This window comes from Convolutriloba macropyga, chromosome 1, assembly GCF_964194025.1.
Source record: "Convolutriloba macropyga chromosome 1, txConMacr16.3, whole genome shotgun sequence".
NCBI lineage: Eukaryota > Metazoa > Xenacoelomorpha > Acoela > Convolutidae > Convolutriloba > Convolutriloba macropyga.
The window spans coordinates 13,719,642-13,744,480 of record NC_134468.1 but is presented as its reverse complement, the minus strand read 5'-3'; the positions used below and the strand labels follow the sequence as shown (position 1 = coordinate 13,744,480).

The 24,839-nt window shown below is 36.5% G+C and overlaps 2 protein-coding genes across 3 annotated transcripts in view; both read right to left on the bottom strand.

Moving 5' to 3' along the window:
* Positions 1-24,839, bottom strand: part of LOC142335302 (putative protein-lysine deacylase ABHD14B) — a 568,842-nt gene that overhangs the window by 282,490 nt on the left and 261,513 nt on the right. The window lies entirely within an intron of this gene.
* On the bottom strand, positions 8,055-14,089 carry LOC142335246 (uncharacterized). The gene is made up of 3 exons (XM_075383667.1): positions 12,524-14,089; positions 9,414-9,573; positions 8,055-8,476 (listed from the first exon to the last, which is right to left on the bottom strand). Exons 1-3 carry the CDS (start codon positions 13,713-13,715, stop codon positions 8,203-8,205), a joined length of 1,626 nt encoding a protein of 541 aa, XP_075239782.1. The 5' UTR covers positions 13,716-14,089; the 3' UTR covers positions 8,055-8,202.

Sequence of the window (24,839 nt, the reverse complement as noted above, 5' to 3'; positions counted from 1 at the left end):
TGGTTATATTGAAATCAATTGGTTTAGATAAGTTCTTATATGATGCTATTTTGAGTTTTTCATTAATTTTTTTCCAAAAAACTGCTTGTTTTTCTTTGATTTTGATGTTTGTCCTATCTCTCACTCTCCCTAATGGTAAGCACCATCGGCCATCTAATGAGTCATTATTTAATTTGTATAGTTGTGAGCTCAAAGCGGTTTTTAGATGGATAGACCCATTAATTTCTAAAAATACGAACCTTTAGAATTTTTCTAACTCTTCTCTATTTGGCAGACAATTAAGTAAAAAGACGTGGTTAAGCGGGGTCGGAAAATTAGATGCGAACTAACATTTAAGAGTCTCCTTGTTTCTGTCACAACTTAAGAAAAACATTTTACCCAATGTTTGCACCTGACCTTTTAAAATTCTTGAATATCTTTTACTGCTTCTGAGCCATTCTTCAACCCAAATTGATTGCCCTAATTTGAGATCTAATAAATATTTTTTCCATTTTTATAAGTGACTAATTCATTCAGCCAATCTTCTTCAAAGCTTCTCAAATAATCTCAAAGCAATCTCTTCAAATATCTTCTTCGAAGCTTGAAACCTCAATATTTCCCTGAGAAATCAAAAAACTGAAAATGTCTTCTTCGACCATCCAGTTTTTCCAGGGCTTTATAATCATCGCACATCAATACCACTAGAGTTAATCTTCAGACAATAAAGTTATGTCTACTCGGCATTTCCATGAATCCCATATTTAGATACTAGTAGGAACTTTGCTTTTGTCTAATTATTAATTATTCTCAAAAAAGACAAGTCCCATATCTTTTCTGGTTATATTGAAATCAATTGGTTTAGATAAGTTCTTATATGATGCTATTTTGAGTTTTTCATTAATTTTTTTCGAAAAAAATGCTTGTTTTTCTTTGATTTTGATGTTTGTCCTATCTCTCACTCTCCTTAATGGTAAGCACCATCGGCCATCTAATGAGTCATTATTTAATTTGTATAGTTGTGAGCTCAAAGCGGTTTTTAGATGGATAGACCCATTAATTTCTAAAAATACGAACCTTTGGAATTTTTCTATCTCTTCTTTATTTGGCAGACAATTAAGTAAAAAGACGTGGTTAAGCGGGGTCGGAAAATTAGATGCGAACTAACATTTAAGAGTCTCCTTGTTTCCGTCACAACTTATGAAAAACATTTTACCCAATGTCTGTACCTGACGTTTTAAAATTCTTGAATATCTTTTACTGCTTCTGAGCCATTCTTCAACCAAAATTTATTGCATTAAATTGAGGTCTAATAAAAACATATTCCAATTTTCCAAGTGCGTAATTCCTTTAGCCAATCAAAATATCTTCTTGAAAGCTTGAAACCTCAATATGTCCTTGAGAAATCAAAAAACTGAAAATGTCTTCTTCGACTATCCAGTTTTTCCAGGGCTAATTATCAAGTTATGTCATTTATCAAGTTATGTCTACTCGGCATTTCCATGAATCCCATATTTAGATACTAGTAGGAACTTTGCTTTTGTCTAATTATTAATTATTCTCAAAAAAGACAAGTCCCATATCTTTTCTGGTTATATTGAAATCAATTGGTTTAGATAAGTTCTTATATGATGCTATTTTGAGTTTTTCATTAATTTTTTTCCAAAAAAATGCTTGTTTTTCTTTGATTTTGATGTTTGTCCTATCTCTCACTCTCCCTAATGGTAAGCACCATCGGCCATCTAATGAGTCATTATTTAATTTGTATAGTTGTGAGCTCAAAGCGGTTTTTAGATGGATAGACCCATTAATTTCTAAAAATACGAACCTTTAGAATTTTTCTAACTCTTCTCTATTTGGCAGACAATTAAGTAAAAAGACGTGGTTAAGCGGGGTCGGAAAATTAGATGCGAACTAACATTTAAGAGTCTCCTTGTTTCTGTCACAACTTAAGAAAAACATTTTACCCAATGTTTGCACCTGACCTTTAAAAATTCTTGAATATCTTTTACTGCTTCTGAGCCATTCTTCAACCCAAATTGATTGCCCTAATTTGAGATCTAATAAATATTTTTTCCATTTTTATAAGTGACTAATTCATTCAGCCAATCTTCTTCAAAGCTTCTCAAATAATCTCAAAGCAATCTCTTCAAATATCTTCTTCGAAGCTTGAAACCTCAATATTTCCCTGAGAAATCAAAAAACTGAAAATGTCTTCTTCGACTATCCAGTTTTTCCAGGGCTTTATAATCATCGCACATCAATACCACTAGAGTTAATCTTCAGACAATAAAGTTATGTCTACTCGGCATTTCCATGAATCCCATATTTAGATACTAGTAGGAACTTTGCTTTTGTCTAATTATTAATTATTCCCAAAAAAGACAAGTCCCATATCTTTTCTGGTTATATTGAAATCAATTGGTTTAGATAAGTTCTTATATGATATTGTTTTGAGTTTTTCATTAATTTTTTTCGAAAAAAATGCTTGTTTTTCTTTGATTTTGATGTTTGTCCTATCTCTCACTCTCCTTAATGGTAAGCACCATCGGCCATCTAATGAGTCATTATTTATTTGTATAGTTGTGAGCTCAAAGCGGTTTTTAGATGGATAGACCCATTAATTTCTAAAAATACGAACCTTTGGAATTTTTCTATCTCTTCTTTATTTGGCAGACAATTAAGTAAAAAGACGTGGTTAAGCGGGGTCGGAAAATTAGATGCGAACTAACATTTAAGAGTCTCCTTGTTTCCGTCACAACTTATGAAAAACATTTTACCCAATGTCTGTACCTGACGTTTTAAAATTCTTGAAGATCTTTTACTGCTTCTGAGCCATTCTTCAACCCAAATTGATTGGGATAATTTGAGATCTAATAAATATTTTTTCCATTTTTATAAGTGACTAATTCATTCAGCCAATCTTCTTCAAAGCTTCTCAAATAATCTCAAAGCAATCTCTTCAAATATCTTCTTCAAAGCTTGAAACCTCAATATTTCCCTGAGAAATCAAAAAATTGATAATGTCTTCTTCGACCATCCAGTTTTTCCAGGGCTTTATAATCAACGCACATCAATACCACTAGAGTTAATCTTCAGAAAATAAAGTTATGTCTACTCGGCATTTCCATGAATCCCATATTTAGATACTAGTAGGACCTTTGTTTTTGTCTACTTATTATTCTCAAAAAAGACAAGTCCCATATCTTTTCTGGTTATATTGAAATCAATTGGTTTAGATTAGTTCTTATCTGATGCTAGTTTGAGTTTTGAAGACATTGAGTTTTCGTCTTAAGTAATGCTTGTTTTTCTTTTTGTTGTTTGTCTGTCTCTTACTTTCCTTAATGGTAAGCACCATCGTCCATCTAATGAGTTATTATTTCTTTGAACAGTAATGAGCTTAAAAGGTATTTTATATGGATAGACCACTTAATTTCGAACGAAATACAAATTTTTGGAACTTTCCTACCTATTCTTCATTTGGCAGACAATTAGGTAAAAAGCTTGGTTAAGCGGGGTCGGAATTTTAGGTGCGAACGCACATCTTTGAGTTTCCTTGTTTCTGTCACAGCTTCTGAAAAACATTATCCAATGTTTGGACCCGACGTTTTAAAATTCATGGTTATCTTTTACTGCTTCTGAGCCATTCTTCAACCCAAATTTATTGCATTAATTTGAGATCTAATAAAAACATATTCCAATTTTCCAAAAGCCTAATTCCTTTAGCCAATCAAAGTATCTTCTTGAAAGCTTGAAACCTCAAAATGTCCTTGAAAAATCAAAGAACTGAAAATGTCTTTTCTTCGAGCATCCAGTTTTTCCATGGCTTTTATAATGAGGGCACATTAATACCACTAGAATTGATCTTCACACAATAATGTTATGTCTACTCGGCATTTCCATGAATCCCATATTTAGATACTAGTAGGACCTTTGTTTTTGTCTACTTATTAATTATTCTCAAAAAAGACAAGTCCCATATCTTTGCTGGTTATATTGAAATCAATTGGTTTAGATAAGTTCTTATATGATTCTAATTTGGGTTTTTCATTAATTTTTTTTCGATAAAAACGCTTGTTTTTCTTTGATTTTGTTGTTTGTCCTGTCTCTCACTCTCCTTAATGGTAAGCACCATCGGCCATCTAATGAGTCATTATTTAATTTGTATAGTTTTGAGCTCAAAGCGGTTTTTAAATGAATAGACCCATTAATTTCTAAAAATACGAACCTTTAGAATTTTTCTAACTCTTCTCTATTTGGCAGACAATTAAGTAGTAAAAAGACGTGGTTAAGCGGGGTCGGAAAATTAGATGCGAACTAACATTTAAGAGTCTCCTTGTTTCTGTCACAACTTAAGAAAAACATTTTACCCAATGTTTGCACCTGACCTTTTAAAATTCTTGAATATTTTTTACTGCTTCTGAGCCATTCTTCAACCCAAATTGATTGCCCTAATTTGAGATATAAATATTTTTCCATTTTTATAAGTGACTAATTCATTTAGCCAATCTTCTTCAAAGCTTCTCTCAAATAATCTCAAAGCAATCTCTTCAAATTTCTTCTTCAAAGCTTGAAACCTCAATATTTCCCTGAGAAATCAAAAAACTGAAAATGTCTTCTTCGACCATCCAGTTTTTCCAGGGCTTTATAATCATCGCACATCAATACCACTAGAGTTAATCTTCAGACAATAAAGTTATGTCTACCCGGCATTTCCATGAATCCAATATTTAGAGACTAGTAGGAACTTTGTTTTTTGTCTACTTGTTAATTTTTCTCGAAAAAGACAAGTCCCATGCCTTTTCTGGTTAAATTGAAATCAATTGGTTTAGAGTAGTTCTTATCTGATGCTATTTTGAGTTTTAAAGACATTGAGTTTTCGTCGTAAGTAATGCTTGTTTTTCTTTGATTTTGTTGTTTGTCCTGTCTCTCAATCTCCTTAATGGTAAGCACCATCGATCATCTAATGAGTTATTATTTAATTTGTATAGTTGTGAGCTCAAAGCGGTTTTTAAATGGATAGACCCATTAATTTCGAGCAAAATACGAATTTTTCTATCTTTTCTTTATTTGGCAGACAATTAAGTACAAAAAACCTGGTTAAGCGGGGTCGGAACATTAGGTGCGAACGCACACTTTCGAGTCTCCTTGTTTCTGTCACAACTTATGAAAAACCTTTTATCCAATGTTTGTACCTGACGTTTTAAAATTTCTGAATGTCTTTTACTGCTTCTGAGCCATTCCTCAACCCAAATTGATTCCGATAATTTGAGATCTAATAAAAAAATTTTCGATTTTCACAAGTGCCTAATTCTTTTAGCTAATCAAAATATCTTGAAAGATGGAAACCTCAATATTTACTTGAGAATTCAAAAAACTGAAAATGTCATCTGTTCGACCATCTAATTTTTCTATTAATATAATGATGGCATATTAATACCACTAGAATTGATCTTCACACAATAAAGTTATGTCTCCTCGGCGTTTCCATTAATCGCATACTTAGAGACTAGTAGGAACCTTTGAGGACGTCTTAGAAACTTCGGACTTCAGATTTCATTTCTCAAAACTAAATCTCGCATTTTTGGTCATAATTGCATAAACTGCGAATTCGGTCAAGGTGGGTCTTTCATCTGATAAAAAGAGTATGAAGAGTACTATTAGTATAGACAAAAAATTACGTCATTCGGTAGACGAAATTCTAAGATACTGAATTGATCAGAACTTCTGAGAATTTCAGATGTTACATTGAAAAGAAAAGAACATTTAAAGCAGCCTGCTTCAGTCCCGGGGCGGGGGAGGGGTAACTAAAATTGCTAAGGGGTCTTTAAATGATATCATTAGAGATTATTATATACCATTACTAACAAAATTAAAAGTGAAAAAAATGACTATCATTTCGGCGCACTTTTCATTTGACTTTTAGTAGTGACCTGCCGCCACTTGAGTTCAGCTGCTGGCGCTTTTGAATGAGAGAAATTTATCTCACGCAAAACGTCAAGGGCACAAAAGTCACTCGAAAAATCAAATCGGTAAAGCAAAAACTTTGCATAAAAAAGACAAACACGTTGACAATAATTGCTTCAAACTTCGTTCGAGAGCAATTAAACATAGCAAGTCAAGCTGATTTGAGCTCTTTCTGGAAAAAAAACAGCAAAAATCACGTCAAAATTTACAGACGCAAATCAAACGCGCTAGAAACACCATAACTAAATCTAAGCACAATTCTTGACCCAAGTAGAAGTCTTGGTAGATAATTATCAGAATAGAACTTAGCAAGAACCCGATCAATCATTGATAAAGGAGAATCTTTCAGTCAAAAGTGGTTGTCGGTGGGAAATTAATTAAGAAGTACAACGGAAGCATTTGCTAGCCGATCGCATGCCGCCAGAAAACAGATTTTCATGACGCCCTTATTTGTTTGTGAATCTTGACAGGTGTTGGTTCCTTGATCACTGAACTATGAGTGAACTCGACAATAACTAAACTATAAGTCAACACGCGACCATCAGAATCGCCAACTTCACAATTTATGGCTGCGAAAATGTCGAATTATTGTGTCAGAAATTACAGGAAATAATCACTTCTTCGAAGGCAAACAAATCACGCAAAAAAATACATAACCTCGAAGTAAGTGAGCAATGTTCTCTATTATTCTGTTGAGGTACACAGCAGACGTGACTGTCAGATCATTGCTTTACAACACGAGTCTTAAAAATCACACTAGTTTTCACAACGAGCCAGCGCCCAACTCTAATAAATCATGCGTTAATTTTTCGCAACAACAAAAGAAAGACGTTGTATAATAACAAAATTATCAATTAGTATAATTGTTCCTTTGTCGCTTTTTCCCACGATGCAAGGCCCGGTGTCAGGACAATTTACCCAATGCCATTTTATCCAATGCCATTTTGCCCAACCTGCCATTTTACTCAATGCCATTTTACCCAATGTCATTTACCCAATGTCATTTTACCCAATGCCAAATTACCCTAAGTATCCAATAATAAGTATAATCTGAAAAATTCCTTACCCGTCAAAAAATTACACGGTATTAAGTAAACAAGTGTCCTTAGTTTAAACACTCATGCTATTATTTAGGTACCAGTCAACAATTCACAAGAAACAAGTTAATCGATTGTACTCAATTCAAACAGGACGCAAAAACCACATACACTAAAATGTATTAAATAAATCTTATTCAGGCATCATTCTGAACAAAAGTTTGACAAAAATTATACGCATAAAAGTATTTGTTCCTATTTTCCCAACTTTTTTGCCCAGTTTGACTTTTTGCTTTAATTCTTTGCCATTTCCGCGAAAAAATTTTCTTCGATGGGAATTGAACTACCGCGTATGCTGGTCAGACTGAAGGAACAAGCCGCTAGACGAACTTTTGCTGAAAGTTGCGTTAATTTTGTTTTTAAATATTGCATTGCGCGCATTTTAAAACTCAAATGAACGAAAAGCCGCTTTGACAAAAAAGTATCTTTGACCTTAAAGCCGCCTTTTAGGACATGAAACTTTTGATGCAATTTAATCTCTTGTCTCGCATTTATTATAGTCAGTCCCATAAAGTTGCAACGCTATCGAACGTTTCAAAGGTCAAAGTTCAAATTTAAAATATGCAGATATCTAGCAAAACACTGCCCATTTGCATGCCCCGAGCTTTTCGAACTTTCGCTTGCGTTGCAACTTTATGGGACTTACTATAATGCATGCTTGAAGCCATTCGCTTTGAACTATGGCAGAGCCGTTTTATTTATGCGGTGTATTTGCACTTTGCTTTGAAGTTGAAAAGAGCATTAAATACAATCAGATCAAAGACATTGGGTAATTCTCAAAATTGGTTACTTTGGGATTGGGTAAGTTGGCTTTGGGTTAAATGGAAGGATGGGTAAAATGACATTATGTAAAATGGAATCAGTTAAATTGTCATGTAACGGCAAGGCCCTTTTGCATTTATTTAAATAGATTTTTGTAAAATTAAAGTGGTAAAATGAACCAAATAGTCCACTTTAGTTGGTAGGGTCTCTGGCTCATAATTTTTGCAGCTTGCTGAACACAACAGAAAAAAATTTTAAGTAAATATTTGAATTTTCATTAAAGTATTGCAACATTGAAGGGGGAATTGAGCTGTACAATTCAATTACAAGAAACTATATACATCTCGGTTGGTGTCGGGAACTAATCAAGTGAACATTAGAATGCGCTGTAATCAGTAGTTTAAAGATTTGTTTCTCCGGTAATAGTAAAGTGCCAAGCTTTCAGAGCAATTTTTCGCCGAACGAAACAGAGCTTTGTCTTGTCCCAACGAGTTATCTCTCGTATTTGCCACTCGCATTCGTCGTCCAGGTAATCAACAAAACTGATCAACTCTTTACTGAGACTTCTTCTCAAAACAATAAACACTTCCTTGAATCTGAACATCTTCAGGCTAATATACGACTCCAAAATTGGTCTGTACTTTTCAATACCACGAGCGAACTCTTGCTCACTCCTTCATAAAATTAGATCACAGGTGTACACTTTTTCAGTTGCTTTATTATCAAAAACTAACTTCATTTAATAAAACAAGGTAGAGAAAAACGGACATTACATGTATCGCTCAACATCAGGGGCTATAGATTCTATCGCCGCTATGCGCTAAATGAGACTGCTGATTCATCCGCCACTCAATTAAATGCATTAAATTTCAACATTAGCATAAAAGTGAATAGCAAAGAGCAGTACTTTGCAAGGAACATTATTTTTAAAACCATTGTTATCCATATCAACCATATCCATTTAACCATATCAACTCATATACCCGATTCCGCCTCTTATTAGGTTGCCCACAAAATCTATTAAAGCAAAAACGCACATTTAATTGTTCACAAAAGAATATGAAAACATTTAGTTCATGGGGCAACAGATCTGCCTAATGTATACATTACGCCGCTATTAGACTCCAGCCTCTAGGAACATGGCACGATGTAAGCTTGCAAAATAAATGTTTTGTATTAAAGTACAGGTGACTTTCGAGTTTTAAGTAACAAACGTGGACTAATTATCATGGTAAAATAAAATGCATTTTTCTTGACATTTCAAATTTCTCAGTTCGACCTTTTCCCGATAATTGCAATTATTGCCAGAAAAAAATCTTAAAAACAAATTAACTTCGTGTGTAAACCACGACCTAGTTGATCCAAGCTACCATCAGGGTTCTCTCTTTGAAAGTTTTCACAATATGAACTAGTATCAGACCAGAACTTCTCTACTGTTGTATAGATTTGGGCTGGTTGTTCTAGACAGCAGCGACTTTGGTCATAAGTCAAAGAATATAACAACTAACCGTTAATATAAATGGAAACTCACTACCGCTACACAAGCATTTTTCTAGTGATTATGCCGCTGAACTAATCCAGTTCAACGACTTTCAACGAAAACAAATGTACATCGGTGTTGTTCGGGCGTCAGAGTCGACGGTTAACACCTCTAAATTTGATTGACGTTGAAGGACTGGAATTGCAATTTTCTCCAAGAACATGTCGTTCTCTCGCTCGCGCGTTCCCCAAGTTACCCACACAAATATCTTTAGTTTCATACCACTACCTTGAGCAGAACTGTTTTCTTTGCATTCAAATAATAGTTAAGTTGATGAAAAAAAACTTTCTCGTCCATAGAAATTTCATGATAATGCGTAAAAACCAGGTTCATTCAAAAATACTAAGTTCATCAAGCTACACTACCCAATGTGTGTCTCGTTATTAAAAACTAATCAAAAAACGCCACATTGCTCACTGCAAACAGCAATGATTTAATACAATTTAAACCATACAATTTGACCGCAAAATAGAAACTGTTAAGACAGTTCAACTTCTTTTCGCCGTATTTATTCACCCCTCGGTCAATTAAAACAGCAATTTTTCAACCCCAAATCGTTTTGACACCAAAATCCTTTTATCTGTTTCGGCGTCCAAATGATCAATTAGCAAAGCTAAAGATCAAAGGACTACCCTAATGAGTCAGTATATCAGGCTTAGACGTAACTCAGTGAAGACGCCCAATCAAAAATAATTTTCAATAACGAAACTATCAAAATGCTCTTGATTTGCCACATTAGATATTTCCTCGACAACTTCAAAGGATTTTTCCATTTCCTCTTGTTTTTCAAAAGCAAGAGCAAAAAATCAATTTAAGAGCCAGGGGCGCTTCATGGTTTTCTGGCACTAACTTTTTCGATTAAAGTTCTCTAAATTTCAGAACAAAATTTTTGCGTTAAATGGAAATAGCATCCCGACAACTGAATTGAATCTGGAAGGTATTAATTCAAACACAAGAAAAACCTTATCGGGCTAACAATCTGGAGCAATAGTCTCTAAAGCATCAAGTAATCGACTGGATTGATCCGTCTTGTTTGGAAGGATAGAACACAAACCAAGGAGCATTATCGAGGATATACACATGAAGGGTGATAGTTTGGATCAAGTATCAAGATAATAATTTGAATAGTCCATCCACAAGCCAAAATTTAGAACCTCCAAAAACTGATAGCATATACAGATCACCGAAAATTGAGAATCGCTGCTAATCATCTTTTCCACTGTCAAATTGTAAAATCACGGTTACATCAAAAAACCGGTTCATGAAATGACCTTGTGTGCATATTCTTAAACGCTAAATCAAACAAGGTTTCGACGTCAACGCATACTGCGTCGAATGAACGGCGGTACCCAGTAATACTGCAGAACCTACGGCTGCTGCGGGCGTCCAATTTTCAATCAGAACTTTGATCTCTACTTTTCGAGTGGCCGGCTTCGCACTTGAAGCATTGTGATTGTGTTCATGGTTTCCATGATTAAGCTGACGTGAGTGCAGAAACGCGGCACTTGTAGCTTTGATAATTCCAGCAATTCCAGGCAGCGGTGAACTAATTTACTCTTAACATAGAACTCCTTGCCTGCTACAAACAATGTTTCTTTGTTTCTGGAAGAAATGGTAACTCAAAATCGGCAGTTTTGCTGATTTCAAGATGCAGAAAAAACAAACTTTCTAAAGTTCAATCCACTTTTTAATTGCTTCTAATTGCCCTATTAGAGTCCAGATGAGATATCTAATTGACTTATGTTTATAATTTAGCTATTATGTATTTTGTAATATATAATTTTTGAAACGTCCGTTCTCAATAAAGATTTCATAAGAAGTCAAAACTTTAAGAGAATTAAGTCATGAATGATCGAAAAAACAATCAAACGATTGACATAAAAACTCATAACAAAAGAAACAAATGACGTCGAAAAAAACTCGGCAGCAAATCGGTATTACCAGTAAGAAAGTCGCTCTGACTATCTACAATTAAGTCGACAAAAAGCAGACGAATCAAATGACTGCAACAAAGAGAACGTAGAAGTTAGAGACATAGCAGAACAGGTCTTGAAACACAAACCAAAGAACACAATGAAACCCATTGATCTGATCAGCATTGCAAATAAACATTACCAGCGACGCAGGCAAAAATTTCCAAACATTTTGGAGAAAAACAATACTTTGCTGTTTAGGTATTGAAAACTAATGTGTCGTCTCAAAATGCAAGAGCGAAAGAACAAAAATTTAAATCTAACAGAAATCTTGAGTGAAATCTAAGAAAAAAGATGAGACAGGGTACACATCAAAATTGGTATAAGAAACGTGAATTTAACAAAAAAAGATTCGCTAAAGGTTCCCAGGGTTACTGTTTTAAAAATCAAAATTGTAATGTCAGAATCTACTCAGGAGGCACGCTCAAAAAAGTTTTACCGACCACTTGGATTCAAGAAAAGGAATAACATTTATATTTAAAAAAAACAAGACAATGCGAAACTTATAGCAAAAATTAACTTTTTGCCAAACTTTACAAAACACAACGTGCAGAAAAATGGCTGGACATAAAGGAGACAAACAGAGTCAAAGAGAACAAAAAGATGTGAAAATCTGTAAGCTATTGTCTCAAAAATTTTTGTTTTTCAACAATCTCCACGCTAACATACGCACAAGTTTGAAAAAAGTTTTACTGACCACAAATAGAGTGGCCCAAATAAATTTGTGAACCACCATAAATTAAAAGTGAAAAAAAATTAAAAACGTGGAAAAAATGGCAATATGCCATTATTTTTGTTAAATTCGGAATTACAACTACATACACAGCAAAGACACAAAAATTATTCTATCAGAGCACTTCTAGGAACTGTGAGCGATGATTAAAGATTCATTCATCAGAAACTCAAAAATAAAAACCACCATTTTGGGCTTCGTTGTGTTTCGAAAGTCAACTTTAAAAAAAAACGTGAGCTTAAAAAACGATCAGACGAAAAGTTGGGAGTACGACAAATTGCATACTAGACAAAAGACAAGCAGGACTAACTTTGAGAGTAAATAAAAATGGCTCAGTTCATGCGTTGCGATGGTCAACACAAATGGCTTGTAGCCAGTATTTGTATCAATTAGGCTAATTACTATCAATTAAAACAATTTTATTACGCCAGAGCATTCTGCAGATCTGAGCATATAGAAAACAGTTATTTTCCTTCAATCCACTCGTTCAATTGAGGTTCTGCGTAATCTTCATGCTTCAAGCAGAGGTTTTCAATGGAATGGCAATTTTGAAAACGTTTCAATAGACTCAGCAGAATTTTCAGAGTTCTGCACGAATTAGGGAGAATTATCATTATTGATTCATCAAGATTAGACACTGTAAATAGATCCAAATACGACAGTGCTGTAAAGTGAGTGAAGAAAGGTACAGTACTGCTATTGCTATTTTCATAATGCAAAACCGTCATTTCTAATTTCTCCAAATGAGGAAACTGAGGCGTTTTTGTCCGGTTACAAATATCCTCTAATTCGTTTCCATTAACTCGGCTGGCTGCCAGTTTTTTAAACTGGCATGGTAAAATTGGTCTCCACGGCATAAAATTAGCACTATCGCTATATGAAAAATCCTCGACATTTTTGAATATCTCTCTGGTTTCCTCCATCGCCAACCGCGCACCTTGTTGTTCCATCAGCTGAGATGTATACAAGTTCAAACCTTTAACTTGTATGAGATTTTTCAAATCAGTTATGGATTCGCCGCTTAGATCAGACATTCTGGAATTCACAAAACCTCTCAAGAAACTATCAGCCTCAAACTTGACGTAGATATTTGTCGCCTGTGACAAAATTGGTGCCAAGCGTAAGATAAGATCTGCATATCTGGCCGAGAAGTCGGCAAATTTTCCAATCTTCAATGTTCGAAGACCTTTACCGAAGATGCTTTTGCGAATAAGTAGTATCTTTAAAATACGCTGAATTAATTCCCATCTTTTCTCTATCGACAATACATTGATCAACAAATAGCTACAACGCCAATTAAAATCGGTTTTGATTAATTTCAGAAATAGTTCTATATTACGAGTTCCCATGTCATCGAAGTACTTTAAATAACGTCCATCGAAAAATAGAGAAAAGTCGAGAAATGCTCCTTTTACCAATTGATTGAAATGTCGACAAGTTGACCGAAATTGTAAAACATTAACTACCCCTTCGCTAATCCACTTTGCACATAGTCTTCCATCCAATTTTATTGGCTGGTCGTCAATTAGAAATTGGCAAATGCGTTCAATAATGTGAGAAGGTAGGAAACGAATATTATGTTGCGCATCAGGTTGATTGCGCGTCCAAATTCTTGATAAATCTTTTGTTTTTGAATACGTGTTTTTGGCAGATCCACGGCCATCCATAATTTCCAGTATTGGCAAAAGATTTAATAGGATCAGAAACTAACTGAAAAACACAACCGATGAATGTCGGGCGAGTTGCTCTAATCAACCGGCGAGCGGTTGGTTTCAGTAGTAGCCAGCTGCGGCTTAGGGATGCAAGCGACAGGACTGGTCCTGCTGCAGCCTTTGACAAACAAATGGAGACTGGTAAAATATCGAATGCATTAAGATGCTTTTCAGATGAATCAATAAAAAATGATTGTCATAGAGAAACGTAAAACAACATCTTCAATAAAAACCACCCATGTAGTCAGAAAGCCGACACTAAATATGTCGTAACCGATCTGAAAAATCGCGACCCACCGTTCCATCCTTAATACTTTGCAAAAATGATCAGCTCTGAAATACAACAAGGTGCAAGCAAAACAGATGAAATCCATCGACCATCTGGTCCTGAAGCAGGGGAATGGAAAGATTATTAATACCAAACAAATCCTCAAGTGATCGGAGCATTTTTGCAGTTTCAGAACGCTTGTCCTCCGATTGCACTCGATAAATGCCCGGGGAAATCATGACGATCTCGCGTCCAATTTGTAGACTAAATTTTGTTGTTGAAATTATAATTTCCAGTATATGTAAGATATTCAATGAGAGAGGGAATTAAATGAAAAACAAACCAACTAATGTCGGGCTAATTGCTCTCAACAGACCGGCGGGCGAGCGGTTGGTTTCAGTGCTAGCCAGCTGAGGCCTAGGGATGCCAGCACCAGGGCTGGGTGTGCATTAGAGGAGAGGGGTCTCAGGGGTCAAGCGTGAACCAGAGTGGGGTTCGATGGAGGGCTGGATGATGCGGTCCAAATTTTTAGGTTGCGAAGGATTTTGGGGGGCCGTGGTGAGTGAGGTCACAGTGTGGTCAAACTCTTAAAGAAAAAGAGCAGCAATTTTCGCTATGAATTTGTCTATTCAAAACAATTTTGTTGAAACGCACACTTAATGCCCTCCAGGTTTTACTCTTTTATCTTTTATTTGAGAGCGACAAAAGGGGTCGAGTGAGAAGTCGCATTAAAAACAGCCGCTAGTATACCAGAAAAGATTAAACCAAATTTTTATAACGCAAATACCTGGCAAGATTTTGGTTGCAAATAATTTTGACGAAGCTTTCCGAAGCCCACCCTATGATGACTTTTCTTTGTTAAATTTAATCTGTTTTGAAATTTGAAACTACTATTCGTCAAATGATATAATCGCCTATGACATTTGATTTAATTGAGTCTCTCTTCCTCTTTGTCAAGGAAAAATTGAAATGACAAAAACGCCCAGCTCCTCCCATTGCCTTATAAAACAATAGGTGTTCAAAAGATGCAGACACAAATTATTCCTTTTTGGGGCTGTGTTTACGTGTGTGGGGTGGCCTAATAAAACAATAGGTGTTTAAAATATGCCGACACAGTTTATTTTTTTATGGGGGGCTGTATGTACGTGGAGGGGATAGTTCGTCCCTTGAGTTAGGTAGAGTAACACATATGTTTGAGGGTTACGTCATTGGTTGGGGGTGGTCATATAGCGCGAAGTTGGCAGTTTTGTGTGTAGTTGTAGTAGTAGAGAAGGCTTCTGGAATTCATCCACGGGTGGTCCACACTCTTCGTCAGTTAGATGAGCTTTGTGTGGATGTTACAGTTCGTACATAAGCAGCAAACTCTCCAGGTACAGGGGTCGTTCTCCATAAATTGTTTCCTAAGGAATTGCGTGTACATATTAGTTATCCTTTCTTTTCTTTTTGATTAGCTCCGTTGTTCTAAAATGTTGTATAAGATTGCTGTTCTTATCCAAAAATTTTCATCGCTTTTACATAGTCTTGTTTTTGCAACAATAACTTCATGTGTGCCTGGTCTTGATCTTTGATTTATGTTGTACTTAAACTGATTTACATTTATGTTGTATTCGCCGTAGGTAGAGTAAAAGACTGTGGAGTTCCATGTACATTGCAAAAGGTAGAAAATTCAGAGTTAGAAGCCTGTTTTTGTAGTCGGTGGAGTTTCCAAGGATCCATTTTGTTGCACTTTTCTGTATTTTCTCTAGCGAGGCTAGATCTCCTTTGTTAGGATGCCATGCCTTGCTCGCGTATGATATAATGGGGACAAGATAGCCATTATACGCGTTTAGTTTATTAATGACTGACGTTTTGTTTGATAAATTTATTTTTAGGTTCCAGAGTTCTCGCATTGCTTTGGAAAAACGTCTATTTGCGTTCGCTGTCCATGAGTGATTTTTCGTGACTACGGCACCTAAATCTTTTTGACTGTTCATGGTTTCAACGATATGGTCCCACATTTTAACTTGTTCTTTTTTCTTGATATAAAGTATGCTACATTTGTCTTCGTGAAGGAACATTTCGTTTTCTAGGAACATTTCGTGGAGGGGATAGCTCGTCCCTTGAGTTAGGTAGAGTAACACATATGTTTGAGGGTTACGTCATTGGTTGGGGGTGGTCATATAGCGCGAAGTTGGCAGTTTTGTGTGTAGTTGTAGTAGTAGAGAAGGCTTCTGGAATTCATCCACAGGTGGTCCACACTCTTCGTCAGTTAGATGAGCTTTGTGTGGATGTTACAGTTCGTACATAAGCAGCAAACTCTCCAGGTACAGGGGTCGTTCTCCATAAATTGTTTCCTAAGGAATTGCGTGTACATATTAGTTATCCTTTCTTTTCTTTTTGATTAGCTCCGTTGTTCTAAAATGTTGTATAAGATTGCTGTTCTTATCCAAAAATTTTCATCGCTTTTATATAGTCTTGTTTTTGCAACAATAACTTCATGTGTGCCTGGTCTTGATCTTTGATTTATGTTGTACTTAAACTGATTTACATTTATGTTGTATTCGCCGTAGGTAGAGTAAAAGACTGTGGAGTTCCATGTACATTGCAAAAGGTAGAAAATTCAGAGTTAGAAGCCTGTTTTTGTAGTCGGTGGAGTTTCCAAGGATCCATTTTGTTGCACTTTTCTGTATTTTCTCTAGCGAGGCTAGATCTCCTTTGTTAGGATGCCATGCCTTGCTCGCGTATGATATAATGGGGACAAGATAGCCATTATACGCGTTTAGTTTATTAATGACTGACGTTTTGTTTGATAAATTTATTTTTAGGTTCCAGAGTTCTCGCATTGCTTTGGAAAAACGTCTATTTGCGTTCGCTGTCCATGAGTGATTTTTCCTGACTACGGCACCTAAATCTTTTTGACTGTTCATGGTTTCAACGATATGGTCCCACATTTTAACTTGTTCTTTTTTCTTGATATAAAGTATGCTACATTTGTCCTCGTGAAGGAACATTTCGTTTTCTAGGAACATTTCGTGGAGGGGATAGCTCGTCCCTTGAGTTAGGTAGAGTAACACATATGTTTGAGGGTTACGTCATTGGTTGGGGGTGGTCATATAGCGCGAAGTTGGCAGTTTTGTGTGTAGTTGTAGTAGTAGAGAAGGCTTCTGGAATTCATCCACGGGTGGTCCACACTCTTCGTCAGTTAGATGAGCTTTGTGTGGATGTTACAGTTCGTACATAAGCAGCAAACTCTCCAGGTACAGGGGTCGTTCTCCATAAATTGTTTCCTAAGGAATTGCGTGTACATATTAGTTATCCTTTCTTTTCTTTTTGATTAGCTCCGTTGTTCTAAAATGTTGTATAAGATTGCTGTTCTTATCCAAAAATTTTCATCGCTTTTACATAGTCTTGTTTTTGCAACAATAACTTCATGTGTGCCTGGTCTTGATCTTTGATTTATGTTGTACTTAAACTGATTTACACTTATGTTGTATTCGCCGTAGGTAGAGTAAGAGACTGTGGAGTTCCATGTACATTGCAAAAGGTAGAAAATTCAGAGTTAGAAGCCTGTTTTTGTATTCGGTGGAGTTTCCAAGGATCCATTTTGTTGCACTTTTCTGTATTTTCTCTAGCGAGGCTAGATCTCCTTTGTTAGGATGCCATGCCTTGCTCGCGTATGATATAATGGCGACAAGATAGCCATTATACGCGTTTAGTTTATTAATGACTGACGTTTTGCTTGATAAATTTATTTTTAGGTTCCAGAGTTCTCGCATTGCTTTGGAAAAACGTCTATTTGCGTTCGCTGTCCATGAGTGATTTTTCGTGACTACGGCACCTAAATATTTTTGACTGTTCATGGTTTCAACGATATGGTCCCACATTTTAACTTGTTCTTTTTTTCTTGATATAAAGTATGCTACATTTGTCTTCGTGAAGGAACATTTCGTTTTCTAGGCACGAGAAATGTAGTTTATCCAAATCTTGTTCGAGCGAATTATAGTTGTTACTGATCAGTTTGTAGTCATCGGTATAGTAGTAGGTCAGGTTTGCGGCTTCATGCCGTGGATGTTGTTAGTACCCCTTTTGTATCTTCAGTGGACAATGAGTTTGCTATGCGGGTTGCAATTTCCACAAAAACAGAGAATTCTCCAGGTGCATAAGTTATGTTCATTGTAGAGTTTGTGAAACAAATTCCAGTAGGTTTTACGTGATTCTAGCTTTTCTCCCGATTGGTTCTTGCAGGTTGACTGATTTTGGTACGATGTAAAAAGAATTGCTACTCTATGCCAAAAGTTTTCATCGGTTTTATGTTGTCTGTTCTTCTGTCTTACAATCTCGCTGTTTGTGCTTTGTCTTGTTCTCTCGTTTGCCTCTATATTGATGAAATTGCTAATTTCGATGTCTTACCTTCCATCAATAATAGAGCAGTACAATAAAAAGACTTTGGAGTTCAGCGTAGAGTGACAGTGGTAACAGTTCTGTCTCTGTGAGTCGATTTTTGTAATCAGGTTCAGACCAGCACATCCATTTCGTGGCGTCTTTTTGCAGTTTCTCCATTAGCCTCAGGTTTGTTTTACTTGGATACCATAACTGACAATCAAACAAGATTATGGGAACATTGTAGCCAATGTAAGCGTTGAGACTGGCTTTAATGGGAGTAGACGATGACAGATTTCCTTTAAGTGACCACAGTGCACGTAGTGCTTTGCAGCGACGCCTGTTTGCAATATCATTATTATTATTATTATTATTATTATTATTATTATTATTATTATTATTATTATTATTATTATTATTATTATTATTAGTAGTAGTAGTAGTAGTAGTAGTAGTAGTAGTAGTAGTAGTAGTAGTAGGAGTAGTAGTAGTAGTAGTAGTAGTAGTAGTAGTAATAGTAGTAGTAGTAGAAGTAGTAGTAGTAGTAGTAGTAGTAGTAGTAGTAGTAGTAGTAGTAGTAGTAGTAGTAGTAGTAGTAGTAGTAGCAGTAGTACTAGTAGTAGTAGTAGTAGTAGTAGTAGTCAAACCTTGGATTTCTCCAGATTCTCTGGAACTTATCCGGAAACGAGCTGATCTACAGTTGAAGAAATACAGCAGCGCGGTGGCGTTGTTAGAGTTCACAAACTGCTGTAAGGAAGTCAGAAAAGCTCTACGTGCAGACAAACGGGCATGGCTTGAACGCAGAGGCCAAGAAGTGCAGAGCTTTGCGGACAGAGGCAACTTGAAGGAGGTTTTTGGGGCATCACAGCAGATTTGCCGAAACTGGAGTCCCCAGTTGACCAAATTAGTTTCAAGCACTGGCGTCAACTTACGGACGAAAGAGGAACGACTTGAACGCTGGACGGAACATTTTAGTCAACTCCTGAATCCCTCAACATCCAGTTGCAGTACGAGATTGGATCCCGAAGAAGCAGCTGAAAGCTTGTCGATTGACCTGAGCCCAATTCAATTTGAAGAAGTGCTTGAAGCTGTCCGCAGGTTGAAGAATGGCAAGGCAAGTGGACCCGATAACATTTCCTGTGAGATGTTGAAAGCACACAAGGGTATTGTCGAGTGGCTCTGGGACATCATAGATAAGTGTTGGTCGACGGAAATTCTGCCCGATGACTGGAAGTTAGCAGAAATTGTCCCATTATACAAGAGTAAAGGAAAGAGGTCAGAGTGTTCGAACCACCGAGGGATCTCTCTATTGTCAGTACCAGGCAAAGTGTTCGCTTCCGTTATTCTCAATCGATGCAAAGATTCAGTGGATCGCGTCTTAAGGGAAGAGCAGTGCGGCTTCAGAAAAAGCAGAGGATGCGCCGATCAACTCTTTGCCCTGCGTCAAATAATAGAGAAATCAATGGCGTTTCAATTGGATATTAGCTTTTGTTTCATAGACTTTCGAGCGGCATTCGATTCTGTCGATCGTGAGCAGATGTACCAGATAATGAAACACTATGGTCTTCCGCAAAAAGTGATAAACATCATAAGAAACAGCTATGATGGATTCAAATGTCGAGTCAAAGCCGAAGGTGAGAAAGGACGCTTATTTGATGTCAGAACGGGCGTTAGGCAGGGTGATGTGTGGTCCCCAATCCTATTCGGCCTTGTCATCAACTACATTTTGGCTAACTCGGTGCATGGAGGATTAGACATTGGGAGATTGGTGGCTGACTTAGATTTTGCTGATGATGTTGCTCTCGTGGGGGTCTCAGACAGTGAGGTGCAAGAAAACCTACATCGAATCGAGGCCCTTGCGGAAGCCGCTGGTCTGAAGATTAATGTGGCCAAAACAAAGAATATGGGCGTAAAATGCGACAGCCCAAATGTTGTTGCAGTGCCTAGTATCCAACAGAACGTGGAGATACTCACTGGAACACATAAAGGCAAACTAGGACTCCTGGCAGAGACATCTAGCCAGTCACGACTAACCATCAGCACGGAGGTGCTGCTGGGAACGAAAAAGAAAGCGGGCTGGTTCGAAACACAAGATGGCTGGAAGCTAAGATTGAAAAGCTTAGCGGTGGCTAAGCCAGCGTTCGTAGCTTCACAACAACAATCTGCGGTAGCAGATTCAGAGTCGCTAGAAAATGAGAGTCAGTCACTGGTGGCTGACCAAGAGTCTTTAAGATGTCAGAATTGTCAACGGCAATTCAGTACAGTTACCGGACGCAAAGTGCACCAAACAAGATTCTGCAAAGCCGGTTTGTCAAAGAATGTCGTCGACAAGTCAAAGTTCGAGCAACTAGAGGCGAGCCTTACCTGTGACAAGTGTGAAAGAAAGTTCAAAACAGTCAATGGCCGAAAAGTTCACCAATCGAGATACTGTGGCAAACCTAAAGCAGTTAACACACGCGTGTTTTCCTGCAAAGTACAAGATTTTCTCGGAAACGAGTTTGAAAACATAGAAGCGTTCAAGTATCTCGAATCATATGTCAGCCTCAAGCATGGAGACCAGCAGGAAGTCAATTGCAAACTTGCAGAAGGTAGACAACGGTTTGCTAACTTCCAAAATCTCTGGAAGAGCAAGCAGCTCAGCGTGCACCTCAAGTGTAATTTGTACAAAACACTCGTTTTATCAGCCGTGCTGTACAGCTCAGAGACTTGGACTCTTTCGAAATAAATGGAGAGAAAACTTGAGAGTTTCCACTGTGGTTGTCTTTGGAGAATTCTACGTGTGTCATATCTGGAGAAAGCAACGAACGAAGAAATTATGTCAAGATCACGAATGCCCCAACTATCCACGATGATCATGCTCAAACGGATAAAATGGTACGGACACATCCAGAGAATGGAACCAGGAAGATTAGCCCGCAGTGCCTTCGATTGGGACCCGCCCGAACAATACGTCCATGCTAGACGCGCTCCTGGGGGGCAACGGAAAACGTGGATGAGTCAAATCGAAGGAGACTGTGTACGAAACAAAGTATCGTTCACCAGATTGCAGGAGAAAGCAGCAACCGGGTCAAAGAATGCCTTCAACAATTTCGTCGTACAGCACTTCACAGAATAACCAAACAAATAACTCTTCTTGTTTTTGTTTGTATTTGTTGCCAACCGTGCCTTTATTTCATATTTGGAATTAAAGTGTTGAAACAGTAGTAGTAGTAGTAGTAGTAGTAGTAGTAGTAGTAATAGTAGTAGTAGTAGTAGTAGTAGTAGTAGTAGTAGTAGTAGTAGTAGTAGTAGTAGTAGTAGTAGTAGTAGTAGTAGTAGTAGTGGTAGTAGTAGTAGTAGTAGTAGTAGTAGTAGTAGTAGTAGTAGTAGTAGTAGTAGTATTGAGCGCAAGGCCATTTTGCAGTAAGTAAAAAAATTAATCTCAGGCCATTTGGGAAATTACTTAGATGTAAAATGGCTTTTAAAATGGACATCGCCATAAAATTTTGTCTAGAGGCCAAAATGAAATTTTTTGAGCAAAAAAAATTCTGATTCCCGAAATTTTTTGGAAAAGTAGTAACTTGATTATTTTGGCCTCAAAGAAAAAAAATTTTCGGCGAAAACTCCATTTTACAATTTCTGACTTTCAAATGGCATTGAATTTTTTCAGTAGTATTATTTTTTTTGATTTTTCAAAAATAACAATTTTCAAACTTTTAGTCCAATAGAGCCAAAATTAGTTCTTTGGTACCAAAAACACTGGTTTGTGAATGTTTAAAACAGTCAAGTATAGATATCAGGCAATTTCAAATTTACATGTTTAACAAACTATGAGCTATACATAGTTTGTGAAATATCCCGTACGTAAAATAAGTATATATTTAAAAAATGATATCTTGCCCGTGAAAATATTTGGGCCCTGAACTAAATATGTAACCCAGCCAAAATTTATAGGTATGTATTTATCCCGTTGTAGATATGTGGCCCTAGATTAATTTGGCCAAACAGAGACAGACAAGAATTTGTTATAATAGTTCTCTCATTGGCTCGTTCTCAAAGTACCCATCGGGTAGAAATTTGTTCGGCCTAATAAATTCTGTATTAACTTCATAGCGATTGTCCGACAATTGCACGAACATGGCAAGTAATGAAGCGTTCAACAAGGAGCTGTCAACAACAAACTGGAAAACGTTTTAGTTCTAAATCATTTTTGATCAGTTTCGACGATACCAAATCCGATTTCCCTTTTTTCATACCACACATATTCTAAACGCAACATATTGCCCACACTATTCGTTCGTTGGATGAACGTAAAAGGGAACAATTCTAAGTTACTGATATCTGAATGATGTGTCGAATAGCCATTGAATAGCGAAACACCAAATATGGAAATGTTTAATCACATTTGAGTCTGACTTAATCACATTTGAGTCGTTTCGCGAATGACTCAATTTTTGCTCTCCTTGAAATATCAGTTTTGAATTCTGATCACCTACTAAAATTGATCACCCACTACTAGCTAAATTTTTAAATACATCTGCAACTTTTTTTTCTATTCAGCAAGAAAAGGGCATATATTCAAGGCCTATGGAGATAAATGTTTTTAAATGAAGTCCAACCTACTTCAATTTGCAAATGGGGGCAGTTCTCTTATTCATTACACATGTTAGTTCATTTCGTCCTCCTCCCCACGTCACAAACAACATTGGCTCGACAAGTAAATTCAGCCCCCCTATCCAAATATCCAATCCTCTCTCAATGGCACCTTTCGCAATCTCGCGGCCTTCAGAACACCACTCTACTCCATTAGAAACATTTTCCTCACATCGATGGTATCCATTAGCATTTCAGTCAATCAAATTCGTTGAGCAACACATACAGTGTCGCTATGAAATAACTAGTGACGCCAAAATATATAATTCTAGAACTTTATTTACCCATAAAACTTCTCTATGAGCCTAACTTCTCATTTCATTTTAAAATGTCAATTTTATTTCTATAATCCTTACAGCTGCTCGAATTCTCGAAACGCGTCCATTTTCAAAGTCTATTTCATTGTGAAGAAATTCAATCAAGGCCATTTTGAACTATATATGAACGGCACTAGATTACTCGTTACCAAGCATCGGTGGTTCAGTGATGCAATTGTTGCCTGCCACGCGAAAGACCCCGGTTCGATTCCCCGCCGATATGCAAACTTTTTAGTGTCAAATCTGCTTCCAGTCCAATTCCCATTCGAATTGTTTCTAGTGCCGTAGACAATACAACGCCCACAAACAGAACAACGACTATTCGAACTATTGGAAAATTTCACTAGCAAGCGCCTTCAAGTGGGGTCGAGTAAGGAACACATCCAATTTTTGATCGTGAAACATGCAAAAGCCGCCGGCAGATGGCAGGTTCTAACAACACAATTGAAAACAACAGTCTCCTACAAGTTGCTCCAGATATCTGCAATCTCCTAGCTAGCCGTTTCTAACCTGGGAGGTCTGTGTGGATCTGCAGGAGTTTTTGATGGGGTTCGGGTGCGTCGGGGCTTTATATTATCCAAGACATTGCAATGCTGTTTTGAGAGGCATTGGAGAAAGACAAGAACTTCGTTGTAATATTGTTGTAAAATATGCTGATTTAAGATACTCTTGGGTGCCAGGTGCCAAAATTTTAACATTTTAATTAACCATGACTAATATTTGGTAAACTACCACAATGTTCAAATTAGAACAATGCGCGTGCAACAAGTAAGATTTGCACTTTGAGGGGATTAAAGGAGATTATAAATTAATAGAGATTTGCGATATTGTCCCACATTCATGACTTATATGAAACATACTAGTACTCTAATAACCACCTCTAACTTACAATTTAGGAACCAATATTTGGAAGCAACAAAGCAACCATTAAAACGTTCTTTTTGTCAATGCAGATTTTCAGTCATCTTCCCAAGATTCTTAGAATATACCTTCTAAAATATCATTAATTTCTATCGCCTTAAATACAAATAATAAAAAGTTTCTCAGCTCCCTTCTCTAAAACTTATTCTATTTCGTTGAGACTTGTCACGATACTACTACGTGCTTTTTCTTAAAATCTGGCGGAAAAACAACTGTGGATTTCAGAAGTAAGACCATCAAAAACACACTTTTAAATTGTGCTTTAAAATTTTATACATTTCTATCGTTTTAAATATTATTGATTTCCCTCATTTTGAAAGATATTTAAAAAGTTTCTCAGCTCCCTTCCCTAACAATTAATCTTTTTCATTGAAAATTGCCATGATACTACTATTTGTTCGTCTTTAAAATATGGCGGAAAAAGAATTGTGAATTTCAGAATTAGGACCATCAAAAAAAAACATTAACATTTTTAAATGGTGCATTAAAATTTTATAAATTGCTATTCTTTTAAATATTATTGATTTCCATCTTTTTAAAAGATATTAAAAAAGTTTCTCAGCTCCCTTCCCTAACAATTAT